Source organism: Phocoena phocoena, chromosome 12 (assembly GCF_963924675.1).
Source record: "Phocoena phocoena chromosome 12, mPhoPho1.1, whole genome shotgun sequence".
In the NCBI taxonomy this organism is placed as follows: Eukaryota; Metazoa; Chordata; class Mammalia; order Artiodactyla; family Phocoenidae; genus Phocoena; species Phocoena phocoena.
Window position 1 is genome coordinate 15,871,498 of NC_089230.1, and position 18,375 is coordinate 15,889,872.

Consider the following 18,375-nt stretch of genomic DNA (forward strand, 5'->3'; position numbering starts at 1 on the left):
GTAAGTAGTCTTGGTACAGGATACAATTAAATCATGATATACTTCAGTGATTTTATACTGCGTCACATACTTAATATTAAGGCACATTGTACTCAATAAAAAAATAAGTGTTAAGTTCTCGAGCTTTTAAATTAGAATTTCATAAAGTGCTTTTCATAAAGTCTTATATATTATAGCAATTAAGTGTATATAATTTCATTAACAAAGGCACCTTGAGAAGTATTGGCACATGGCATTTTGTCTTGCCTTTTTTTTTTTTTTTTGGTAGTTTCAAAGTTTCTTCACATCTTCTCTTCCATTTCCTTTAAATTTTCTTTAATAACTCACCATCTGAACAGCCAGTCCCATTAATAAGGTGAACTTTAACTATCACTTTAAAGGTCAAGTTTTAGGCAGTTTTAGGAGTTTAGCAATTTCTTTACTGTACAAACTGATTCCTAACAATTTAAGGAAAATTATATTCGAGTGGCAAACTTGAACCAATAGACTAATTCTGAGTCCATGATTTGAGATGGTGTATTAAACACATGTTTTATCTTCAGGGTTTTCTGCTGTTTTCTCAGTACCATCTGGATATAAGTTGACAGCTGTCACAGGCATAACATTCACTTTATCCAACTGAAGAATTCCTCTGAAATATAAAATTAAAGTAAGATAGGGTTACTTCGAGGTTATAATTAAATATATACCTCATGTTAGGTAATTTTGCTTCATTTAGTTTATGATGGTTATATAAATCCTAAGTCCAAAGTTCACTTTAACCAAACTGATTGAGGGAACAGAAAGGAATAAGAGGAAGTTCTTTACCTGGTACTGTAGGAGATGACAGGGTAAGTTACAGATCTCCAAGGCAAACAGTCCTAGATTTGCACAAGTTGGGCAAAAAGACTAGGCCCAAGCATCTTTCTAACCAGTACTCCGGTGGAACGCAACCTTAGATCTTTAGACAGCATTTCTCCTTCTGTTACTAAAGTACCTGACCAGGGAGATCTTTGGATTGGATCAAAAACCCTGTATTGCAAGCTCAGTATTACCCTAGTTAGAATGTAAACAGAAGTTGTTTATAGACCTGAACAAGCTGATGCTGAAGTTCACAAGGGAGAAACTGCAAGAATAGCTGTAACATTTTTTTTAAAAAGAACAATGCAGAGAAGAGACAGTTGCCCTAACCAGCTAGCAGAGAATTTATTAAAACACTTTATTAAATTAAAACCATGCTACTGAAAAAAAAAAAAAAACTATGCTACTGGCACAGGAATAGACTAGATCACTGGAAGAAGAGAGTCCAGAAACATGGGAATTTAGTTCATAATAAGGTAATATTCCAAGTCAATGGGCAACAGAACGATGGCCTCTCTGGGAAGCAAAATCAACTAGCTCAAACAATACAAAAAAGGGATGGTAAAAACTAAGTTTTAAGAAAACAATGTAATTTTAAGATGGGAAAGGTCTATTTGAGAAAAAATTAAATCCTAGAAGCCATAAAGGGAAAACATGAATTGCCCTGACCCCAAATTTAAAATTTCTGTATGACACGGAATACCATAAATAAAAGCAAAAGACAAATCACAGTCTGGGATTTAAAAATATAGATAGGGGCTTCCCTGGTGGCGCAGTGGTTGAGAGTCCGCCTGCCGATGCAGGGGACACAGGTTCGTGCCCCGGTCTGGGAGGATCCCACATGCCGCGGAGCGGCTGGGCCCGTGAGCCATGGTCGCTGGGCCTGCGCGTCAAGCCTGTGCTCCGCAACGGGCGAGGCCACGACAGTGAGAGGCCCACATACCACAAAAAAAAAAAAAAGAAAAAAAAAGAAAATTCAAGACTTTATGTGTAATACTAGCTTGAGGGTAGTTCACGATTTTAACATTACATTGTACTACACATTCTTTTTTCAATGAGGTCTCATCTTTGCAAAGCTGGATTTTGGGCAGTTATTGTGATAAAAAGCAAATACAGTACAAAAAACTAATGTTGAATGGGAAATGAGGGTGGCAGTGTCCAATCTGATTCTAAGATATGAGTATTGTGTAGTGCCCTGTAGGTACACAATCCCATTAGTAAGTTAAGAAATAAAAAATATTTTTTCTTTCAGTTTTATTTCTGGCCTAGGTAAGGGCACCAAGAAAAAATTCCTGGCACACTTGAGTGCTATGAACCAAGAAAGTCTGGGAACCTCTGTTATAAGTGAGTAATACAATTTGTGGGACAGTTAAGAGTCTAGATTGATAAGCAATTATAAGTATCTAGTATACAATTACATCAATACACAGAATTTGGATAAAAGATGCATACCCAAACAGTTAACAATTACGACCTCTAGATACAAGAATTAAAGAACAGGGAAGTGAAAAGGTACTTTTAACTTTCTGTATTGATAAAATTTCTACTACCAGAAAGAATCCTCAGTACAATTGCCAATGATAGAGTATATTGAAAATTAGGTTTTTAATTTTACATTGCATTTTTTCACACAGAGGAGCCCATGATAAATAAAACATTTGGTAAAAGAACCATTTAAAAATTTACAACACTGTTTTCTATGTAGATTTGCATAATAAAGATCAAAAAAAAAGTCCTGAGCTTCCTGGCAGTCAAAGGAAAAAGGAAGAAACTATTAAGTTATAGAATTTTCATTATCAGAAAGAAATGGGAAATGGGAATTCTCCAGGGGAAACACAAACTAAAAGGTGGGAGGGGCACTAATATTTCTTTACTCTCATTTGCTCTGTTTGTATTATGACTTTGACCTCTAACAATCCTTTAAGGGAGGCATTAGTTCAGTGTTACACATGAAGAAATGGAAATTTTGAAGACCTCTTGACAAGCAAGTGGAAAAAAAGCAAGTGTTTAAATTGGGTCTTTTTTAAAAAAAAATAAATCGTATGGTCTTCTCCACATAGTCCAATGTAATTTAGCTAAGCCAAAAATTGTGGTCATCAGGCTTCCCTGGTGGCGCAGTGGTTAAGAATCCACCTGCCAATGCAGGGGACATGGGTTCGATCCCTGGTCCGGGAAGATCCCACGTGCCGCGGAACAAATAAGCCCGTGCACCACAACTACTGAGCCTGTGCTCTAGAGCCTGCGAGCCACAACTACTGAGCCCGTGTGCCACAACTACTGAAGACCGCGTGCCTAGAGCCCATGCTCCGCAACAAGAGAAGCCACTGCAATGAGAAGGCTGCGCACCGCAATAAGGAGTGGCCCCCGCTCGCTGCAACCAGAGAACAGCTCGTGCGCAGCAAGGAAGACCCAGTGCAGCCAAAAATAAAATAAATAAAAATTTTTTTAAAAACCTGTCATCTCTATTGAGATTTACTTCTAGTAAGACGACTAAAATGACTATTTAACTTGTAAAAATGCCAACAATAAATTCATTTTTTAATTTATAAAATAATTTCTTACAGTTAAAAAAAAAAATCAAGCTGTACAGAAGGGGAAAAAGGGAAAGTCTCTCCACTCCTGCTCTCATTCTCACTTATTAGACATAACATCTCCCTTGTCATTCTGGAAATCTTCTGTGCATTTATATAGATATACACATACTTTTCTTTTACCCAAATTGGATGATACCATTAGGCAACTTTTTTCCCCATCTAATACATCTTGGACTTCTTCCTTTTACTTATTTATTTATTTACTTTTTGCGGTACACGGGCCTCTCACTGCTGTGGCCTCTCCCGTTGCGGAGCACAGGCTCCGGACGCGCAGGCTCAACGGCCATGGCTCACGGGCCCAGCCGCTCCGCGGCATATGGGATCTTCCTGGACCGGGGCACAAACCCGTGTCCCCTAGATCGGCAGGCGGACTCCCAACCACTGCGCCACCAGGGAAGCCTGGACTTCTTCCTTTTATAAGCCACACAGAATCCCACTGCATGTGTGAACCATTAGCTATCAACCTCCACCTATAAACAGTTCAGAGGTTTCCTCTTTGCTTTTGTTTTTTGTTACAAGCAGTGCTGCCGTGAATATCCTGTTAGTCTTCAAAAATTTGCTTCATTTTAAATTGATACTTAGGGGTTGAAAATAGTGAAGCCCTCTTGTTTCATTTCTTTCTTATTATACACATTGCCATTTTCCATTATAGAGATTTGTTTCCTTTCTCTCTCTCATAAACTAAGTTCTTACACAGCAGAGTTTATTCTATCCACATATGAATTCCCAAGACAAGTATCTTGACCATAATAGGTATCTAATGTCTTTTAATTTTGCTAAAGTTGAAAGATGGGCTAGAACAAAAAACGATGTTATTTTCCCTCCCACTTCTCTTATCCTTCCTAATGTTTATATTTTCCACTCTGAAACAGAGTAAATACAACTACTTTTTAATCATTAAAAATACTAAAATTGATCCAAAATAAGAAATACTTACTTGTATTCACAAACTGGGAAAAGGACCTTTAAGATGGTTATTACTATAACTGCTCCTATAATTCCAACCACCACGACATTCAAAAACATAAAGAATACTGGGAAAACACTACACCAGAATCTGCACAGATCTTTTCTGAACTTTTCCATCCACTGACACATCACCTTTAAAAAAAAAAAAGGGTTTTGATTAGATATGCAAGTTTCATTTGAGCTCTAAGAAACTTTAAAAATTATGTTCTAGTTTTGGGTGATGATAACATTACATACCTTGACTGTGGTGGTGGTTACATGGGTGTCTACACTTGTCAAAACTTATCTAACTGTACATTTTAAGTGGGTGCCTTTTATTTTTAAATGTACCTCAGTTATTTACAATTTTAAAAATTATGCACAACAGGCACAGAAATGTTGCTATACTTTACAATTATTTACACTGCTGTCTAACTGTAAACCAAGTGAAAATAATTGCTAATTGACAAGAAGAAGGCTAGTCCACTTACATAAAATGGACTCGTCAACTATGTGTTTCCAATATTTGGAGGACAAGAGACGGAGAGACAGAGAAACATAGCAGTCGCTTTTGAAACAGACGGGGCATTCACTGTGCACAAAACCTATCTCTGTACTTAAACAGTGACAGAAGAAACTCAGGTGTGCTTTGATGGCATGGGCTTTGGAGAGTCTGCTCTGGGCTTCCTGGCTCTGAAGGAGGTGGGGCAGACAGTGAGGGCGCTAGAGTTCACGCAGCACAAAGTGACCCCAGTAAGCAGTCCTAACCTTCAGTGAGAACCTCTTCAAAGAATCATCTCTGGAATCCATTTTGACTAACCACAGATCCTGCTCATTTAAATGTAAATTATTCGGAGTGAGGGGCCTAGCTAACACAGAGATTCCAGGATACTCTCTCTGAACCCAGAATATCTTCCCAGTCAGGAGTATAATGTCACTAAGAATATACAAGTCCCTGACGGTGCCAGCGCGTATTTACATTTGCGCCCATCTTATTTCAGTCCTCACAACAACCTGATGAGAAAGGCATCACTTTACGGACCTTTGCTGTACGGATAAAGGAAAAGGTTAGAGAGGCTAGGAACTTGTCCAAGATGATACAACTAGTGAGGGGCAGAAGCAGGATTCAAACCTCGGCAGTCTGATTCCAGAAAGTACACTCTTAACCAAGTGTGCTCAGTCACTGCACACGGTCCCGAGGGGACCATGCACGTGTGTTTGTGTCAGAAGTCACAGAATACTAACAGACAAATGGGGACATGAGAAAGCCTCTGAAACGGAAGATCCCAAACAAAATGAAGTCTAATGCCTTAATCATCATTATCTGACCACATTACTAAGTGAAACTTGAAAAGGAAGACAGGAATACCTAAAAGTACCACAGTAAAACAGTGATGAGTTCATTATTAACAATATCCCATGGTTTCCACCTCATTTTAAATGCTGATATTTATTTTCTTTACCATAACCATAAATGCTTGTAGTACGTATAAAGAGAACCCCAAACGCCTGATTTACCTTATACGAAGACGGAGGCTCTGCTCTGAGAGGAGTTTCAGGTAATTTGCCAGGTAAAGCGTCTTCATTTACAGTGGTTTCCATATTCCTGATAAGATACTGGCTGGTGGTCTGCAATGAACTAACACTTTCTCCTGAGGAGGAAGAGCCAGGTTACCAAAATGCTAGGCATATGCTGGTGTCCCTCCCACCAGTCCTAAGACTACTACACCAGTAACATTTCAGATAGCAAGAACATACATTTTTCCATGGGAGAAAAACAAACATTTGCTTGTTTAGCTTTAAATGCCAGAAAGGAACCCCAAGTTTAGACAGTTAAAAGGGAGCTACAGCAGTTATGATTCTGTCACATAGAAAGTCAAATTTTTTCAAGTTCTGTGTTTCAGTGGGAAAAATGGATACTTCCTCCTCTAAATGAACTTAAATGAACGACATTCTTATTATGTATTTTGTGATGATTACCCAGAGTTAGAGTAGATAGATGATTACAGCAAAATGTCACTCTGTAATCAGCATTGATCACATTCTGCAAAGTCCTCAAATGGATATATAAAGCAATACATGTTACAAAGCATTTTTAAGAGAAGCTTACTTTGAAACATATTAATTATGATTAAAAAGTTACCAACTAAAGAAATAATTTCCTTAACACTTTAAATAATGGTATTTTAAAGTACCTTTTTTGGAGAGGTTGGGAAGGGTAAATAAAATGTCACTGTCTCGGGAAATCGAGTACAGCATGCTTTCTTCCAAAGGCAGGGTGTAGTTTGAATGTCTGAGTATTCCCTGATTCTTAACTAAAATATCTATTTCAGTAACGTCCTTCTGTTGAGCCTATGAGAAAATATAAGCAACTCTTTACTTTAAATAATGGCACAAGCTGGTAAGAAACTAAGACTGAATTTTCCTCCCTGATTTCTGAAACTAAAAACCTTGTCCTAGTCACACACAATTCCTTTTCTTTCCCCCCCACTTTAAGGCATTTAATTTGCAACTTTAATCACACTCCTGTGTGCTCACTATTAGAGGCTCGCTCTCAGTTCCATTTCATTGACTTAGAGAGACTTAACCAGAGGAAATGGCAGCAGAGCTACGAACCAAATTCAATCTCTTCACTTACTTGCTCTGTTTAATGATGTTTACAATATTTTAAAGTGATATAAACATGTATGAATAAACATGTATGAATATGATCTTTTTTAAAATTAAGACTTCAAATGCTAAACAAGTAAAAAATTCTGAGTGACTGGATACACGCAACACTAACGTAACTTTTTTCCTTATTAAGTCAGAAATAAATAGTAAAATAACTGAACACATGCATAACACCGAGCACAAATCTTTATAATTTAATTCTCAATCAGTAAGCATACTATCTTACTTGTTTTCCATCAATCTCGACTACCTCTTCTTGAACGACAATTAGTTGCAAACTGGAACCAGATGTCATAGGCCACTCATGAACTAAAATCCTTACACTGACAATTCCAGAATATCCTTTTTCCTCCAAATTTTCCAGATTTTCATTCTTCACTATAAAAAAAAAGTCGTGACAGCTTTTAACAAAAATTGCCACTAAATCAGTTACTGCATTTGATTATTTTGATGACATTTACATGGAACGAGACAGTTGTACCAATATCTTTGCCTTTCTTCATCTCTGACCTCATATTGATGCTTCAGATCTATGAAAACAAAGACAACTTGACAAATCCTTACAGTCCTTACACTCATTTGAAAAGGGAAAATGCCTGATGGCCTTTAGGTTTTGTACCGAGCTCCACACTAGCCACATCCTCCCTATTCTTTTATATACATTGTCAGTGAGGAACCGACAAGGCGTTAGCTATTTACAAAGCAGGCCAGAAGACACAGACAATCCCATGTTTTAGCAAAGTGAGCACGTTCATCCATCCATTCATTCGTTCACAAAATCCAGTGATAGAAGGGGCCCAAGCAGTAAGGACACTTGAGACTTTTTCTCAATCCTGTCTCCAGTAAGCGACTTGTTACTGTTGGAGAGGTCAGGAATGGGGAAGAGGGTGGGAGAGCCCTTAATGACTCTCCACTAATGGACGATGGGGTAGGATCAGCTACCGGCCCTGCTCCTCTCTAGCTGAGAAACCCCGCCCCACCCTGGCAGTGACGGGGTGTAGCAGTTGCAGCTGGCTTATAAAGCCAAGAAAGTGAAAGAGATAGAAAAAGATAAATCAAAAAAAAAAAAAAAAGAAAAAGATAAATCAATAGAAACCAACGAAACTGCCGCAAAAGAAGCATTTTGCTTCTGTTCCTCAAATGTTATTGTCTGAGAATTACTTGCCAGAAAGGAACGCAGATGGATATTCTGCATGCAAATCCAGCTGTTTAAAGTGATGCTGTGCCTTTGCAGAGCTGTTCCCTTGATCTAGAACACTCCCCGTGGGCTTCCCTGGTGGCGCAGTGGTTAAGAATCCGCCTGCCAATGCAGGGGACATGGGTTCGAGCCCTGGTCCGGGAAGATCCAACATGCTACGGAGCAAGTAAGCCTGTGCACCACAACTACTGCGCCTGCGTTCCAGAGCCCACGAGCCACAACTCCTGAAGCCCAGGCGCCTAGAGCCCGTGCTCTGCAACAAGAGAAACCACCGCAGTGTGAAGCCCGTGCACCGCAACGAAGAGGAGCCCCCGCTCGCCGCAACTAGAGAGAAGCCCGCGCGCAGCAACTAAGACCCAACACAGCCAAACATAAATAAATAAATTAATTAAATAAAGTTTTAAAAAATGTTATAGAATGCTCTCCATTATTCACCCTCCTCCCATACATTTTTAATAAACTCCTACTTGGGTAGTTCTAGATACCGTATCCCTACAATGCTGAGTTCATGCCTTCTTTTTTAAGCACTTTCTTGTAGTGTAGCTCTTAGTTTAGAAACCTGTCTCCTCAACTAGGCTGAGTTCTTTGAGAGAATGCATCAAGTTTATTGTTCTATAGCCTTTGTGAATCAGTGATTCCACCCAAGATTATAAATACATAATTTAAAGTAAATATCCTATCATAAATTGTCAATAATGTTCAGACACCTGGTTGAGTGGTTCTAAATCCTAACTATGCATCAGAATCACCTGGGAACAGTATAGATGCCAGAGCCTCACTCTAATCTTAATAAATCAAAATCTCTGGGGGGTATAGACTAACATTTGTAATTTTTTAAACAGGTACAGATATTTTTATTGAGAAACAAGTGGCCTAACCCTTGGTCTCAATCTTCCTTGACTTCTCTGTTTCTGTTAATAAACCCACCCTTCTCCAACCTACCAAGGACAGGAATTACTAGGTTACCTTTGACTTCTTCACCCTCGTCCTCTGTATCCAGTCAGTTGCTTCCTTTGGACCACTCCAAAGTATCTCTTATATTTGTCCTTTCCATCTCCACCTACCTCCCCACCCAATGTCTAGTTCATTAGCTACTTACTATTACGATACTTACCTATTCTCCCCTTCCGTAACCACTCCCCCCTTCAAACCATTCACACCACAGCACCAGATTAATCTTACCATGACATGGTTTTGATTATAGTCTCCTTGTGCAAACGCCTTCAGCAGCGCCCCCGTGACCTCTTTGGTGGTTCTCTGCCTGGTCCTCCTCCTTCAGGCTCGTTACAGTGTGCCCTCTCTCTAGTCTGCCTAACTTCCCTCACATCATCTGAGGCTCCTAACTGGAAAACGTCCCTTCTCTCGTGGTCCATGTCAGTGTTTTCACTGTTTACCCATCAGCCTCCCTCATGGAACAGTGGGCTCCTCGTCAGCCTAGTTGTATGCCCAAAGGCCAGTGTACTAGGACACAGATTCAATGCATGAGAAAATGCAGTCATATAAAAACATCAAAGCAGGGACCCTTCAGACTCCAAAGCTGGTACTGCTGCCGTAGAATAAAACTAATAAGAACAAAAGCCCTCCATATTCTGACTTTCCCTACTGAGGTAGACAGCTTTCCCAAATGGCTCTCAATGACGCTTGCCTCCTGACATTCACGCTCCTGTGTAACTGCCCCTGCCGAGTGTGGGCTGGACCGAGTAACTTGTTTCTAACAAAGAGAATACAGCAAAAGTGCTGGAACGCCACCGGTGTGATTAGATCATAAAAGACTGTGACTTGTGTCTTGCCGGTACTCTCTCCCTGACACTGTCTCTCATACTCTCACTGATAAAGCCAGCTGCCATGTTGTGAGATACTCTACAGAGAGACCATGTGGCATGGAAATGAGGGAGGCCTCCAGCTAACATCTTGTGAGGAACGGAGGCCTCAGTCCAACAGTGCACAAGCAACTACATCCTGTCAACAACCATGTGAGTGCGCTAGGAAGCGGGCCTCGCCAGTCATGCCAGAGCCGGAGAGCCCAGCTAGGCCAAGCTCAGATTCTTGCCCTGCAAGAACTAGGAGATAACACTGACAAAGACTACTAACTTGGGGGTGAAATTGTTACACAGCAGTATAACTAATGTATCTACAAAGAAGACATTTTTTTTAAAGAATTAAGCATAGAAGACTTTTTGTTGTAGTTGCATTTAATGTTTTAAAGATTCTTGTAACTGATAAGATAGGCTTTTACTTCCACTTCCAAGGAAATAAACTCTGTGCAACTGGGATGACTAGAAAGATGACTATAACAAATAAAGCAGCCAGACTGCACTCCATGTCAAATTCCTAATAAATACAGCATCAGTGGAATATTCTTCAAGCCAGTAATGGCACTTCTTTTCCTAGCTATGATGGATTAGCTTGTAGTACACCAACTCTCTCACTGAGAACCACTAGAAAACATGTAAGAATATAAACACAGACACTCAAATCTGCACTAAAAAAATACTAAGGGGAATTCTTTAGGCAGAGGGAAAATAACCCCAGAGGGGAACACTGATATTCAGGAAGGAATGAAGAGCAATGGAAAGGGTAACTGTGAGGATGAACATAAATGAATACTGGACTACAGAAAACCATTAAGTATAATTATGTTGCTTAGTGTTTAAGAACCCAAAGAGTTAAAATGCATGACAATAGCAACACAAAAGCAAAAAGGGGGTAATTCCCTGGAGGTCCAGTGGTTAGGATTCAGTGCTTTCACTGCTGTGGCCTGGGTTCAATCCCTGGTCGGGGAACTAAGATCCTGCAAGCCACATGGCGCAGCCAAAAAAATAAAAATAAAAATTTAAAAAGCATAAAGGGAATCAATGGACTTTACACGTTCTAAGGGTCCTACATTGGTTGGGAAATGATAAAAGTACTAGTTTACTGATCTCAAGGGTAACCATTAAAAGAATAGTAAAATAATATAAAATCCAACAAGATAGAGGGGAATGATGAAACAAAAAGTAAATAACCCAGAAGAGGGCAAAAAAGGAGAAGAAAAAGAAACAGAACAGGTGAGACACAAATAGGAAACAAATAATTAAGAGAGAAGATCTAAATCCAAATACATCAGTTATTACATTAATGTAAATAAATTAAAATTCCAACTAAAGACAGACTGACAGCCTGGATTAAAAAAAAAAAGAAAGAAAGAAACCACAAGTATATGCTGCTTGTAAGACATTCACCTCAATTATAAGGACCCAGGAAGACTCCAAGAAGATGTAAAGATACCACAAAGCAATCCACGTCCCTCCCCCATGCCTGGCCAAAAAGCAGTGATTAGTAAAATAATACAGATAAAGCTGATTTTAAGGCAAGACCATCACTAGAGATAAATAAGGACATATTATAATGATAAATGAGTGGATTCACCAGGAAGACATAACAGCTCTAAATATGTATGGATTTAGTAATATTGTGTCACAATATATAAAACAAACATTGACAAAACTGAAAGAACAGACAAATATACATAGTGGAGATTTAACATACCATTCTCAGTAATTGATAGGGCAAGGAAAGAAATAAACAAAAAAATCAGTAATTCCATAAAGGATTGAACACGATTAACAAATTTGACCTGACATATATAGAACATCAATATCCAACTAATTACATAATTAACTTTTTTTCAAGTACACACAGAAAGCAACATTTACTAAAACTGACCATCTGCTAAGCCATACAGCAAGTCTCTAACTTCAAAGGGTTAAAATTATACAGCTTATATCTCTGATGATAGAGGTGGAATCAGTAAAAAAAAAAGAAAAAATGTTTGAAAATTAAGCAATATACTTCAAAATGACCCATAGGATAAGGAAATATCACAGTAAATAATTAGAAAACACCATGAATGGAATGATAATAAAGATATATAATGAATTAAGTATAGGATACAACTGCTCAGAGAAACATTTACTGCCTCAAATGCATATATTAAAACAGGTAATAGGAATACTATACAAATTTTTCATATCCTTTATTTCATTCAAATAATGGCACATTCCAATGTAACATATTTGCTTGTCTTTAAACAACTCAAGATTTTAAAAGGTTAAAAAGGAAAACATTGGGCTTCCCTGATGGCGCAGTGGTTGAGAATCTGCCTGCCAATGCAGGGGACACGGGTTCAAGCCCTGGTCTGGGAAGATCCCACATGCCGCGGAGCAACTAGGCCCGTGAGCCACAACTCCTGAGCCTGCGCATCTGGAGCCTGTGCTCCGCAACAAGAGAGGCCGCGATACTGAGAGGCCCGCGCACCGCGATGAAGAGTGGCCCCCACTTGCCACAACTAGAGAAAGCCCTCGCACAGAAACGAAGACCCAACACAGCCAAAAGTAAATAAAATTAAAAAGTGACTGTACCATTTCAAAAAAAAAGGAATCTTTTTAAAAAAAAGGAAAACATTATATGGACATAAAGGTGGAAGAATCAGAAACACAATTCACTTTTCTCTTTATTTTTTACAACTGTGATAAGCACTCCTCTGAAGATTTTGTCTCTTGCTTGTAAATCTCCATTTACTACCTCCAGGCACATTCTTACATTGTTATCAACCTACCAGACATGAAGTTCCAAGCAATGCCAATCTCATGACAGAGAAAATGTGAATATGCCAGAAATATAAAGTAGGAAAAGAGTACACACAAGTGTTATTGTATACTCTAGTAATGATGTGTAGTATTAATTTGAAATGGAAATATTTAACATCAAAGAATTGTGTTTCACTAATTTAGTATTATTAAAAACAGAACAATTACGGAAGTAATTTAGCAGTACTTACCTATCAAAGTCTGACAGCTTATTCGGGTTACACCACTATTTACAGGGAAGTCATTTACATATACCTGTCCACTCTCATAGGTTATGTTAAGAACAACCTTAAAATAAAGCAGCATATACATTAATTCCAATGGTTTACAAATGATGACAAACTCTTCATGTCAAAAATACATTATCTAACTAAATTGGATATATAGATTAAAAAATAAAATAGGCTGCATGATACTTAGCTAAGTGATATAATAAAAACATCACCAAAAGAGACAAACCTGTTCTTTAGATACCTCCCCATCATCTTTCAGGGTAGTTACATTAATTCTGATGCCGTCCTGCAAAACAAATATACAAATTGGGCAGGTCTGCGTCTCGCAAACTGAGAATAACTCAGCTCTGTTTCTTCTCCTCTCAGTTATACTTATTGTATGATCACTTACGGCAACATTAAAAGACCACTTTTTAAAACTCATCAATTTCATCCTTACAGCCTTTTAAATACCCTTCACAATTCCAATTTTTTATAAACTATATACTTTTCCACTTAATTATGAAATATATCACATATCTGAGCATATAAAATGCAAAAATATAGTGTTTAAAAGAAAAGATTAACACTCACATACTTACTACCTAGGTTAAAAACTAGAATGTCATCCACACCTTAGAAGTCCCCTGCATGACCTTTTCTGTCACATTCCCCTCATGTCCCTCAGAAGGAATCCCTATATTGTCTTCTATGTTAACATTTCTTGCTTTTCTTTATAGTTTAACCATTTGTATTATCTCTCTCTAAACAACATATTGTTGTTTATATGAGTGGAATAATATTATAATGTATTCTTCTGGAACTTCTTTCATTTAAAATTGTTATGTATGCAGCTGTAGACATTTATTTACAGCATTGTGTAATATGCCATCAAATTGTTACCGATTTACTTAACTGTTCCCTATCAGTGGACATCTGAAATGTTTCCAACTCTATTGTTTTCATATACAAAGTTTTTCTAACCCTTCTTACATGTGTCCCCTAGTGCCCATGGACAAGGTCTTTCAGTGCACAGCTTCAGTGCCTCTCAAGGTATGCTCAAAAGCACTCTGCTCAAATATTTAAGTTTACTCATGACATGCTTACTACAGACAAGAAAGCATTATTCTAAGTAATCAGGGTCACAGGAACTATGATTTGTTATCTGTAAATCAAATTCTTTCCTAAATGTATTCACAGACAGACATTATTATCATAGAATGAAAACAAGACTCCTCTTAAATACTTTTTTTGTGAGGGTATTCTTAATTTTGAAAAGACAAAAATTATTCTAAACATCAAACCAATATACAAGTGTATAGCATATCTGTGCGCAACTCCAATACTTTATATATTTCTAACAAATGAGAGACTAAGACTGAGTGATTTTATGAGACTGGCTTGATTCCTGGGACAATCTGAGGAACAGGATTCTAACATGTAAATTCATACCATTTATTCAGGATGACTTTGGTACACTTCCCAACTCCCATAGGAGCCCAGGAAGCTTTAGGACTAGTGATTCCTCAGATCCAGCCTGGCTTTCTCCTGGCCCATGCTTATCTAGAATTAAGTGTGGGCTAGAACAAATAAACTCATCTCTAGAACAAACTGACATTCAATAAATCATCAAGTTGGTGGCTGTATTGTTTTATGCCCAAATTCCAGCCAAGAATTCATTCCTCTTTTCAAACTAGAGGATCTGTTTGAAAACTGTAGACTAGTGTTCTTCTAATAGCCCAGAGATAACCGTCCACTCATGGTGTTCTGAGAAACCTTTTTATAGCTTCTGCCTTTCAAGTAGAGAACATACACTATATTGTGAGTAATTTATTGCACTTACATACATCATTTGCCCAGTAGAAATATGCGGTTTGTAAAAGACAATTAACAGACTGTCTAGCGCACTATATTTTCCAGAAAACTAACTTCAATTAAATTCCTTTTGACCCTCTTGAATGATTTCATATCAGGGGAAACTCTCAACCCTTACTGCCTCCTGACCCAAAGTTCAGAGCCAGCATATTTCTTGTTCTTCCTGAGAGCCTCTGACTTAACTGGAAGTTCAGGCTTGTCAGCCAGGGCAGTGTATGCTTAGAAAGTGAGTGGCAGAACTGAAGTTTCTCCCCACTCATTTTCAATTCTCCTCTAATTCCTTCACTCACAAGTGCCCATCTGGAACAAAATGGCTTCTTAAGGACAAAGGTAATAAATACCTGGTTTAAAATAAGTCTGAGGGAAATACATGAAATACTTACACATATAAGAAAATAAGTGTCCTCTGGATGCCTCCCTCTCTTTGGTGACCAAGTCATTTAATATTAGAAGAATGTACTGCAAATTTTTTTTTATTTCACAATCTTTGTAACAATTTTTTTCCCAATTTTTTTTAATTTCACAATCTGTGTAACCTCAACTTCTGACAACTACATATGTAAACAAAACATAAAATGCGGGACTTCCCTGGCATCGCAGTGGTTAAGAATCCTCCTGCCAATGCAGGGGACGTGGGTTCGAGCCCTGGTCTGGGAAGATCCCACATGCTGCAGAGCAACTAAGCCCATGCACCACAACTACTGAGCCTGCGCTCTAGAGCCTGAGAGCCACAACTACTGACCCTGCGTGCCACAGCTACTGAAGCCCGCGTGCCTAGAGCCCGTGCTCTGCAACAAGAGAAGCCACTGCAGTGCAAAGCCCGTGCACTGCAACGAAGAGTAGTCCCCGCTCACCGCAACAAGAGAAAGCCCGCGCTCAGCAACGAAGACCCAGTGCAGCCAAAAATAAATAAATAAATTTATTTAAAAAAAAACAACAACAGAAAAATGCTTATAACACAATAAATATGAGTCACTGAAGAGATACAAGGAGAATTTTTCTGACTTCAACCAGTTTTCTTACAGTTAGGTCAGGCTGGATACAAAGATGAACAAATGAACAGATGTGTGTAGTAAAACATAAATGGTAGTCTAAGTTGGCATTATTCAATATGGCATCCACTAACCACATGTGGCTATTTACGTTTAAGTTAATTAAAACTAAATAACATTTTAAAAACTCAGTTCCTCAATCACACTGGCTACATTTCAAATACTCAGTAACCACAGTAGTCTAGTGGCTACTGTAATGGGGAGAGCAGACATACACCATCACTGCACAAAGGTCAACTGGACAGCTCCTATCAAATATGCATGACCACTGTAAAATTCTTTCAAATGTTCTGTACATTTGAAATTTTTCACAGTAAAACTTTGTGAAATCAAGAGGCCTCAGTTTCCCATATACACCTTTCCAAGGAATGAGATTCTCCTTCTAGTTGCACACCATTCATTTAACCTATGAAATTCTGAGTGTAGATCTGGACCTTCCAAAAGTAGAAAGAAGTCATAAGGAGAACTGAAATGATGAACTCACTAAGAGCCCCAGGGTGTGGTGTATTTTCAGCTTGCAGTCTAAATGCATTTTTTTTCATATTATAGGAACAGACTCAAATGTCTTTCGGGTTCATAAATAACTATGATGAATCTTTAAAATCTGGAAAAGGGAAAAACAATGTCTCTATTTCCAGAACTCTAGGAATTATTTCATTTTTATTTGGTCTCTTGATCTCACATCCATATTTTTGAACAGCTGCAACTGTGGTCCACATCAGATATAAGTGATTCTTAGAGCTTGGGATGCTGTGGCTTCCTGGAATGTCCCAAGAGAACTGAAACTAAGATATGCTATTATTCTACCCAGGAAGGGTAACGTCGTAACCCTCACCCCTGAATTTTGAGCATTCAAGTCTTGATATAGTAAGAAAAGGCGCAGCTATGTCGTTTCTTTTCATTCTGGGAAAATCGCACTTTAAAGTCTTAAGACGCTTCCCTACCACACATTGAATTAATGAAAGGCAAATACTGGTTAATTCCACCCGGCCTAAGCAATAAGAACCAGCCACCCTTCAGGACAAGCATGCAGTGGTCCCTACACTTTACCCGACCTCGGGATCACCTGAAGGGCTTGCTGCAACAGACTGCTGGGTCCCTACCCTAGAGCTTCTGATTAGCGCGTTTCTGCCAGGTTCCCAGGGGATGCTGGTACGGCTGGTTCCACCGCGCTCGAAGATTCACTCCTCTAACAACTCCCGCCAAAGGGACGACGTCGGGGTCAGCGTTGGCCTGCAGCCTCCCTCCCTCTCCGGCCCAGCGACCCGGCTGGCGTGCACCCGGAGCCCTGCACGCCGGGGGAAGGAAGGCATTCCTTCCCGCCGCCGGCCGGGGCAGACAGGTGGCCCGGAAACGCTCCCGCTTGCTCTCAACTGAGCAACTTCCACGTTTCCCCAGCACTTCAACACTGCCTCGCCCCATGAGCCCGGCTCTTTAGGCGCCATTACAAAAGGCTGAGATCACTAGTGATCCATTACTTTCGACGGCACACCCCCATCAGGACTGCAACTGCCTGGACTGCCGCAACAATCGGTTTCTCTGCGCCGCGCTGAACCTCAAACTGAAGAGCCTCTTTTGCGCTCTCGCCTCCCCCATCCCCTGCTGCCTCCATTTCCTTGGCTGCTTCTCCCCATTCCCGCTTTGGGGGCCCGGCCCCCAGACCACGGCCTGCCCGCCGGAGGTGGGAGGCGTCGATGGGGACGCCGCAGTCCCACGTCCCCGGTCCCGGCTTCTCCCGAGGATCCCGGCAGAGACGCGTCCGCCGTGCCCTACCTTCGGGGCTCGGGGCAACAGCGTCGGCTCAAAGGTGCCCGTCGTCAGCCAGGCGGTGACTGGCAGCGCCGCGACGATGAGCAGCCGGAGGGCGAGCGGCGCCCGCGGAGCGCCCTCCATCTTAGACTGGCCGGCGGCGGGCGGCTGGCGTCGGGGGCGGTGCGGGGGCGGCTGGGAGGCGAGGGCCGAGCTAGCCCGAGGGGCGGGGCCTTTAGGAGGGGAGGGGATTGGAGGGGCGGGGCGGGGGCGGGGAGAAGGTGGGGCGGGACCCGGAAGGCTCCGAGAGCTGCGGAGGTCTAGGCCTCCGGGCCGCGGAGCAACGTTCCGGGGCGGAATCAAGTCAACAGAAGGTCTGATTCCGTCATTAGACCGGCACTCTGATTTGGAGAGAGTTTCTTCACCTAAAAGAGTGTAAACATTTTCATTGCCATTATTTTTGAATCATTATATACTGTATGTGTACATAGGTATGTCTCTGCGTGTATATATTTACATATATCTACAAAGTGAAAATAGTGGTAATGTATCAGAACACTGTTGTACGGGAAAATAAGGTATATCACGTTTAGAGGGGCAGATTTA

The 18,375-nt window shown here is 40.1% G+C and overlaps 1 protein-coding gene across 2 annotated transcripts; it reads right to left on the reverse strand.

The window, feature by feature from the left end:
* Positions 1 to 247: 247 nt before the first annotated feature.
* GINM1 (glycosylated integral membrane protein 1) lies at positions 248 to 17,914 on the reverse strand. Of its 2 annotated transcripts, none has more exons than XM_065889136.1 (8): positions 17,794 to 17,914; positions 13,341 to 13,400; positions 13,073 to 13,169; positions 7,282 to 7,433; positions 6,578 to 6,734; positions 5,901 to 6,034; positions 4,372 to 4,535; positions 248 to 631 (listed from the first exon to the last, which is right to left on the reverse strand). In XM_065889136.1, exons 1-8 carry the CDS (start codon positions 17,911 to 17,913, stop codon positions 520 to 522), a joined length of 996 nt encoding a protein of 331 aa, XP_065745208.1. In that variant the 5' UTR covers position 17,914; the 3' UTR covers positions 248 to 519. The 2 variants fall into 2 exon arrangements, with proteins under 2 accessions (XP_065745208.1, XP_065745209.1); XM_065889137.1 differs by having other exon boundaries at positions 520 to 631; positions 5,901 to 6,031; positions 17,794 to 17,913.
* Between the last annotated feature and the right edge of the window lie 461 nt (positions 17,915 to 18,375).

Excerpts from the sequence above, each read along its gene's own strand:
- GINM1 (XM_065889136.1), bottom strand. The coding sequence starts at position 17,913 with ATGGAGGGCGCTCCGCGGGCGCCGCTCGCCCTCCGGCTGCTCATCGTC. Across the intron at positions 6,735-7,281 it reads TCGAGATTGATGGAAAACAA|GCTCAACAGAAGGACGTTAC; the intron begins GTAAGATAGTAT and ends ATTTTCTCATAG. Across the intron at positions 6,035-6,577 it reads TCCCAACCTCTCCAAAAAAG|GAGAAAGTGTTAGTTCATTG; the intron begins GTACTTTAAAAT and ends CTTCCTCCTCAG.